Source organism: Diaphorina citri, unplaced genomic scaffold, assembly GCF_000475195.1.
Source record: "Diaphorina citri unplaced genomic scaffold, Diaci psyllid genome assembly version 1.1 scaffold2831, whole genome shotgun sequence".
In the NCBI taxonomy this organism is placed as follows: domain Eukaryota; kingdom Metazoa; phylum Arthropoda; class Insecta; order Hemiptera; family Psyllidae; genus Diaphorina; species Diaphorina citri.
Window position 1 is genome coordinate 17,237 of NW_007380248.1, and position 7,192 is coordinate 24,428.

Here is a 7,192-nt window from a genome sequence, read left to right on the forward strand (position 1 = left end):
ATGATTATTATTATTTTTTTTTTAATTTTGTTATTATTACATAATATTATTGTGTATAAAATAAATAAATAGATTTAAATACTTTGTCAAAGGTGACACCCCCACGGTAGGTACCTAAGAACTTTACTTACAACTCGTAATTATTGTAAATTATATACCTAAGTAAAAATTATAATAAAAAATGTAATTGATAAAAAATATATAGAAAAAATAAACTTCAATTTTAAATGAATTAAATATAACTATTCAGCGCGAACGAAGTGCTGTTAAAGTGCTTTAAAGGAAAAAAAAAAAAAAAAAAAATATAACTATTGTCCCCAAAAACTCAAACTCTACCTTCATTAGAAGATTGGCCAAGGACATTGAAACATTGCCTCTTTGGATGCAATAGAGAAACTATTAATGCATTCACATGTTACCCAAATAACTAGGCATGTAGGTTGTAGGTATACATGCATTCTTTTTAGAACTAATACTAAGATCAGAATGTTCTTTTTTCTGGAATGTATAAACAATTTGAACAAAATTTTAGCCCAAAAAAGACTAAGGACATTTTGTGAAAACAATAATTCAAAACAGGATTTTTTGAAGGCTCAAGTTATCTCTTCATACTCAGGACAGGTATTCCTAATCCTAACACTAATACAGAAACAATCTGGTCGAACTCTCCTCACCATATTCCCTCATTTTTTAGCTTAACTCAGGAAGCGAATGGACATTTTCTGTTCAACATCTGTCCGTTCCAAAGCTTTGCAGAACTCATCGAAAGAAATCATTTGGTCTCCATTTTGGTCTGCTTCTAGTATGGTCCTCTCTGCTATTGATGTGAGCTGTTCTTCACTGGAAACAAAATAAAGTCAAATGCATCAATATTAGTACCTCCCTAAGGATTTTATCAATTGTTGGATATGGACTTGTAGTTTTTTTTTTATATTAGGTATGTATTATTTTAACTCTGAAATACCAAAACAGATGAGATTTGTTCTTGTAACAACTGGGTTTCTCCTATCCTATTATCCCCTTTTTGATTTTGGATCCATAAGGCCTTTGTTTTTCCAGTTCCCCCTATTAAAAAAAGGGGGAAATAGCTTTACCTGATATTAGCTCCCACCATCATATGTAGCACTGCAAGAAGTTCATCTCTCGAGATTGCATCATCATTGTCCAAATCATACATTTTAAATGCAACTGAAATGAAAAAAGAAGAAAAAAAAAAGTGAGTAGGTATAAATAATAATGAAATAGGTTCTACATATTGAAGAGTACAAAGTAATGTAGTTATGGCATTATTGATAACCTTGATGTACTAATGATTTCATCAGGTGCAAGGCACAGCACACTGATAGTAAGTACCTACTGCTAATTATGTTTTTTTTTTTTTTAATAAGAATACTTTTCATTTATTTACATAAATAAATCATACCTTCCAACAAATAACAGTAATGATGATGGTAATAATAATAATAAAAAAATGTGAAAAGTTTTTACAACCCATTCAGCACATTGCTGGTAGTACCTATGTACATAGTTAGGACATATTTACTTGAAGGAGTTTTCAAGCACTTGTGCAGAAGACAACAAAACTTGGGAAAAACAAAATAACCTTTAAAACTTGGAAAAAAATTGATCCTTGCAAAATAAAACTTACATTTCAATTTTTGTTCTCTTGAATTGAGTTTGTTCTCTTTGCTTTTCTTAATCGGTCTAAACCTGGCAAGGACTTGCATGAACTGTCTAAAGTTCACTCTGTCACTACATCCTTCTTCAAAGAACACATGGACAATCCTGTCACCGAGGGGATTGATTGCCAACTCTGGTATCCTTAGAAAATCCTCTCTGCTCAGTGTACCACAGTCTCCTCTATCTAAACTCGTGAATCTACTGTACAGCCTCTCAATCTGATTGGGTGTAACTAGAAACAAAGAAGATACAAATAGTTGAAACTTTGGAAATAGGTAAAATAGTTAATATATAAATATGAGTGCACTTTTGTAACTTGCAGTTATCCACAAACTAGCATTTTCCAGTAGTTCTCAGATACTAATTAATTAATTCATTAATTTTATTGCAGCAATGGTTTTTTCTCCCTCATTACAAGGTTTAGCTTTCAAAGAATGATATCAGTGCACTGTGACCACAGCAAAGTTAATTGGAACATACCATGAGAAACTTGAAGAATATTATCAAGTTGATCTACACTAATAATTTACAGTGATGAATTTACAACAATTTCAAGCATTTTCCAGTAGTTCTCAGATACTAATTAATTAATTGCAGCAATGGTTTTTTCTCTCTCATTACAAGGTTTACCTTTCAAAGAATGATATCACTGTGACCGCAGCAAAGTCGATTGGAACATACCATGAGAAACTTGAAGAATATTATCAAGTTGATCTACACTAATAATTTACAGTGATGAATTTACAACAATTTCAAGGTTTCAAAAGGACATCTAGACATAAGATCCATCAGGGTCAAAAGTTTTACGATTTAAACTAGGTACCTGAACAGGCAACATAAAACCCGTTTATTGGAATGTATATGTAAGAAATGTTGTGAGGTGTGGGACAGAAGATTATTTTATGAAATTTGCTATTGAATTCCTATAGTTGAAAATGATTACTTGAAAGAAAAACTTACAACCAGTTTCCTCTTGGATTTGTGCAATTTCTTCTTCCCGAAGCAAGAGGGATGATCTGTTACCCATTTTGTGTACTGAATAGATTTGATTATTAATTTATCGGATGTCACACTGCCTGAACTGCCACTAGTGTTTAAAACACCGTTTTTTAATTAAATAACTATTTAATTAATGCCAGAAATAATAAAAAATTAATTCAATTATCTTATCAGTTTTCCGTTTATCAAAAAAAATCACTTTTTCTTTTTGTGCAATTTGTGCTTATGTTTATGTTTACAAATGAGAAATGAGATCAGCTGATTTATTTTTTGTGCTATCTTCGCGTTGGGACGGCAAAGCCGGCAACACAAAAGCTGTGATAGCACATTAATCTCCGCCTTTCATTTAGTGCTTAGTGGAAAAGGCATTCTCTGCTGTTCACTTAGTGCTTAGTGCATTGCGTTTTCAAAGAAAAAAAAATGTGCTGAGGCAGAATATTTTCACAGAGATTTCCACGGCGAAAGTGAGTTAGAAGAACTACTCCTCTTAATGCCCGGTCTTACGACTGAGAGTTAGAATAGAATATACCTTGTTTATCGTGCCAGAATGACACTGAAAAGAGTTAACACAGTGTCAAAGGTTTTCTTTGACGTCATCCCTTTGATTTACACAGGTCATTATTTCTTAAACTCTGGATTAACTGAAAACTCTCAGTAGTAAGATCGGGCATAAGTGGATTACCAAGTCAATGAGTCAGATCCTAACCCCTTGTAAGGGAAAAAGGAATTTGCCACTCACCTTTTGATGTCTTCTAGCTTACTTTGGGCTGGCTGTTGTCCTTCTTTGGGCTGGGTGTGGACTGTATGGTGTGGTGATGTTAGGTATATATGTGTGTGTGTTGATTCGTACACCCCCTATACCTCCTGTTTACCATGCGGGAGCCTTGACCACTACACCACAAAGACAAATCCTTTCTTTATTCTGCCATCATCATTCGGCTACAGCTGAAACCACTACAACAAAGGAAGTATAGAGTATACTAATGACATGTACCAACCTCAGTGGTGTAGTGGTTAGCGCGGTGGACTTCGGATCTGGAGGTTGGTGGTTCGAATCCAAGTCAAATCATAAAATTTAGCGTAGTGCATTAAGCAGGGAACGCCTTTTGTGACAAGCATTTGTGCTTAACATAGTTAAAAATTCCTTCTTCTTCTTCTGCTACTCGTATTAATGACATGTGTTTATTTCGCAGGAGGGCGGTGCTCCGGTTCTCACAGAGGATGTCAGTCTGCAAGTGTTCATGGAACATCTGAAGAAACTAGCGGTGTCCTCAACCACCTAACCGACTCCCACACCCAGAGTCCTGGGTTTATAACCCTTCCCTGCGATATTTATTTCCCATATCTTTGTTATTCGGATTAGAATTGGTTTATTACAAAAAAACTAGTATAGCTCCGCTATACTGTAGTAATAGAAAGTAAAAAAAAAGAGTTAGTAAGAACTCTGAAACTCTGATAATTTTAGTATAGTATACATGAGATGTCTAGGACTTTAGGCGACGCGATATGTAGGCAATTATTTCTGTAAATATTGGGCTGTAGGTTTATAGGTCATAGAAGTTGATCAGACTTCTGATAGCAGAAGATCCCCAGACCTCTAACAAAAGATCTGACAAGATTGTCTGATTCATATCAAACGTAGCAATCTCTTTAGATGTGGTTACATAGATTCTGATTTTTTTCCCCCCATGATGAATCACACGTAGGTATAGGTTAAGCCCGACATGGCATAGTAAGGAAAGAGATCTAATCCAGTGGAACTGCAGCCTTACAACAAAATAAATGATTATTATTATTTTTTTTTTAATTTTGTTATTATTACATAATATTATTGTGTATAAAATAAATAAATAGATTTAAATACTTTGTCAAAGGTGACACCCCCACGGTAGGTACCTAAGAACTTTACTTACAACTCGTAATTATTGTAAATTATATACCTAAGTAAAAATTATAATAAAAAATGTAATTGATAAAAAATATATAGAAAAAATAAACTTCAATTTTAAATGAATTAAATATAACTATTCAGCGCGAACGAAGTGCTGTTAAAGTGCTTTAAAGGAAAAAAAAAAAAAAAAAAAATATAACTATTGTCCCCACCGAGAAGATCATTGTGTCTCATTTCTTACTTTTTTTTTTTTTTTAATAAAAAAATTTGAAATTTTTTTTTTTTTTTTTTTTTTTTCAAAAATATTCTTCTACCTTCATTAGAAGATGGCCAAGGACATTGACAACATTGCCTCTTTGGATGCAATAGAGAAACTATAATGCATTCACATGTTACCCAAATAACTAGGCATGTAGGTTGTAGGTATACATGCATTCTTTTTAGAACTAATACTAAGATCAGAATGTTCTTTTTTCTGGAATGTATAAACAATTTGAACAAAATTTTAGCCCAAAAAAGACTAAGGATATTTTGTGAAAACAATAATTCAAACAGTATTTTTTGAAGGCTCAAGTTATCTCTTCATACTCAGGACAGGTAGAAATCCTAACACTAATACAGAAACAATCTGGTCGAACTCTCCTCACCATATTCCCTCATTTTTTAGCTTAACTCAGGAAGCGAATGGACCAGGATTTTTTAAGGCTCAAGTTACCTCCTCATACTCAGGACAGGTACCTATTCCTAATCCTAACACTAATACAGAAACAATCTGGTCGAACTTTCCTCACCATATTCCCTCATTTTTTAGCTTAACTCAGGAAGCGAATGGACATTTTCTGTTCAACATCTGTCCGTTCCAAAGCTTTGCAGAACTCATCGAAAGAAATCATTTGGTCTCCATTCTGGTCTGCTTCTAGTATGGTCCTCTCTGCTATTGATGTGAGCTGTTCTTCACTGGAAACAAAATAAAGTCAAATGCATCAGTATTAGTACCTCCCTAAGGATTTTATCAATTGTTGGATATGGACTTGTAGTTTTTTTTATATTAGGTATGTATTATTTTAACTCTGAAATACCAAAACAGACGAGATTTGTTCTTGTAACAACTGGGTTTCTCCTATCCTATCATCCCCTTTTTGATTTTGGATCCATAAGGCCTCTGTTTTTCCAGTTCCCTCTATTAAAAAAGGGGGAAATAGCTTTACCTGATATTAGCTCCCACCATCATATGTAGCACTGCAAGAAGTTCATCTCTCGAGATTGCATCATCATTGTCCAAATCATACATTTTAAATGCAACTGAAATGAAAAAAAAAGTGAGTAGGTAGTAGGTATAAATAATAATGAAATAAGTTCTACATATTGAAGAGTACAAAGTAATGTAGTTATGGCATTATTGATAACTTTGATGTACTAATGATTTCATCAGGTGCAAGGCACAGCACACTGATAGTAAGTACCTACTGCTAATTATGTTTTTTTTTTTTTTTTTTTTTTTTTTTTTTAGTCCGTTCCAAAGCTTTGCAGAACTCATCGAAAGAAATCATTTGGTCTCCATTCTGGTCTGCTTCTAGTATGGTCCTCTCTGCTATTGATGTGAGCTGTTCTTCACTGGAAACAAAATAAAGTCAAATGCATCAATATTAGTACCTCCCTAAGGATTTTATCAATTGTTGGATATGGACTTGTAGTTTTTTTTTTATATTAGGTATGTATTATTTTAACTCTGAAATACCAAAACAGACGAGATTTGTTCTTGTAACAACTGGGTTTCTCCTATCCTATCATCCCCTTTTTGATTTTGGATCCATAAGGCCTCTGTTTTTCCAGTTCCCTCTATTAAAAAAGGGGGAAATAGCTTTACCTGATATTAGCTCCCACCATCATATGTAGCACTGCAAGAAGTTCATCTCTCGAGATTGCATCATCATTGTCTGTATTAGTACCTCCCTAAGGATTTTATCAATTGTTGGATATGGACTTGTAGTTTTTTTTATATTAGGTATGTATTATTTTAACTCTGAAATACCAAAACAGACAAGATTTGTTCTTGTAACAACTGGGTTTCTCCTATCCTATCATCCCCTTTTTGATTTTGGATCCATAAGGCCTCTGTTTTTCCAGTTCCCTCTATTAAAAAAAGGGAGGGGAAATAGCTTTACCTGATATTAGCTCCCACCATCATATGTAGCACTGCAAGAAGTTCATCTCTCGAGATTGCATCATCATTGTCTAAATCATACATTTTAAATGCAACTGAAATGAAAAAAAGTAAAAAAAAAAAGTGAGTAGGTATAAATAATAATGAAATAAGTTCTACATATTGAAGAGTACAAAGTAATGTAGTTATGGCATTATTGATAAATATAACCTTGATGTACTAATGATTTCATCAGATGCAAGGCATAGCACACTGATAGTAAGTACCTACTGCTAATTATGTTTTTTTTTTTTTTTTTAATAAGTATACTTTTAATTTATTTACATAAATAAATCATACATTCCAACAAATAGGTAACAGTAATGATAATAATAATAATAATGAAAAAAAAAAAAAAAAAATGTGAAAAGTTTTTAAAACCCTTTCAGCACATTTTTGGGAGTATGTACATAGTTAGG

The 7,192-nt window shown here is 33.1% G+C and overlaps 2 protein-coding genes and 1 long non-coding RNA gene across 3 annotated transcripts; all 3 read right to left on the reverse strand.

Annotated features, from left to right (window-relative positions):
- Window positions 1–427: 427 nt before the first annotated feature.
- LOC103519604 (calcineurin B homologous protein 1) lies at window positions 428–2,873 on the reverse strand. Its single transcript, XM_008484694.2, has 4 exons — window positions 2,641–2,873; window positions 1,649–1,912; window positions 1,095–1,188; window positions 428–840 (listed from the first exon to the last, which is right to left on the reverse strand). Exons 1-4 carry the CDS (start codon window positions 2,705–2,707, stop codon window positions 696–698), a joined length of 570 nt encoding a protein of 189 aa, XP_008482916.1. The 5' UTR covers window positions 2,708–2,873; the 3' UTR covers window positions 428–695.
- A 1,938-nt stretch (window positions 2,874–4,811) lies between these two features.
- On the reverse strand, window positions 4,812–5,883 carry LOC103519603 (calcineurin B homologous protein 1-like). The gene is made up of 3 exons (XM_026831056.1): window positions 5,779–5,883; window positions 5,392–5,527; window positions 4,812–5,247 (listed from the first exon to the last, which is right to left on the reverse strand). The coding sequence occupies exons 1-3, from the start codon at window positions 5,859–5,861 to the stop codon at window positions 5,239–5,241; spliced, it is 228 nt and encodes a 75-aa protein (XP_026686857.1). The 5' UTR covers window positions 5,862–5,883; the 3' UTR covers window positions 4,812–5,238.
- A 200-nt stretch (window positions 5,884–6,083) lies between these two features.
- LOC113471701 lies at window positions 6,084–6,511 on the reverse strand. Its single transcript, XR_003394295.1, has 2 exons — window positions 6,438–6,511; window positions 6,084–6,184 (listed from the first exon to the last, which is right to left on the reverse strand). It is a non-coding gene; the product is annotated as an uncharacterized LOC113471701 (long non-coding RNA).
- Window positions 6,512–7,192: the final 681 nt, after the last annotated feature.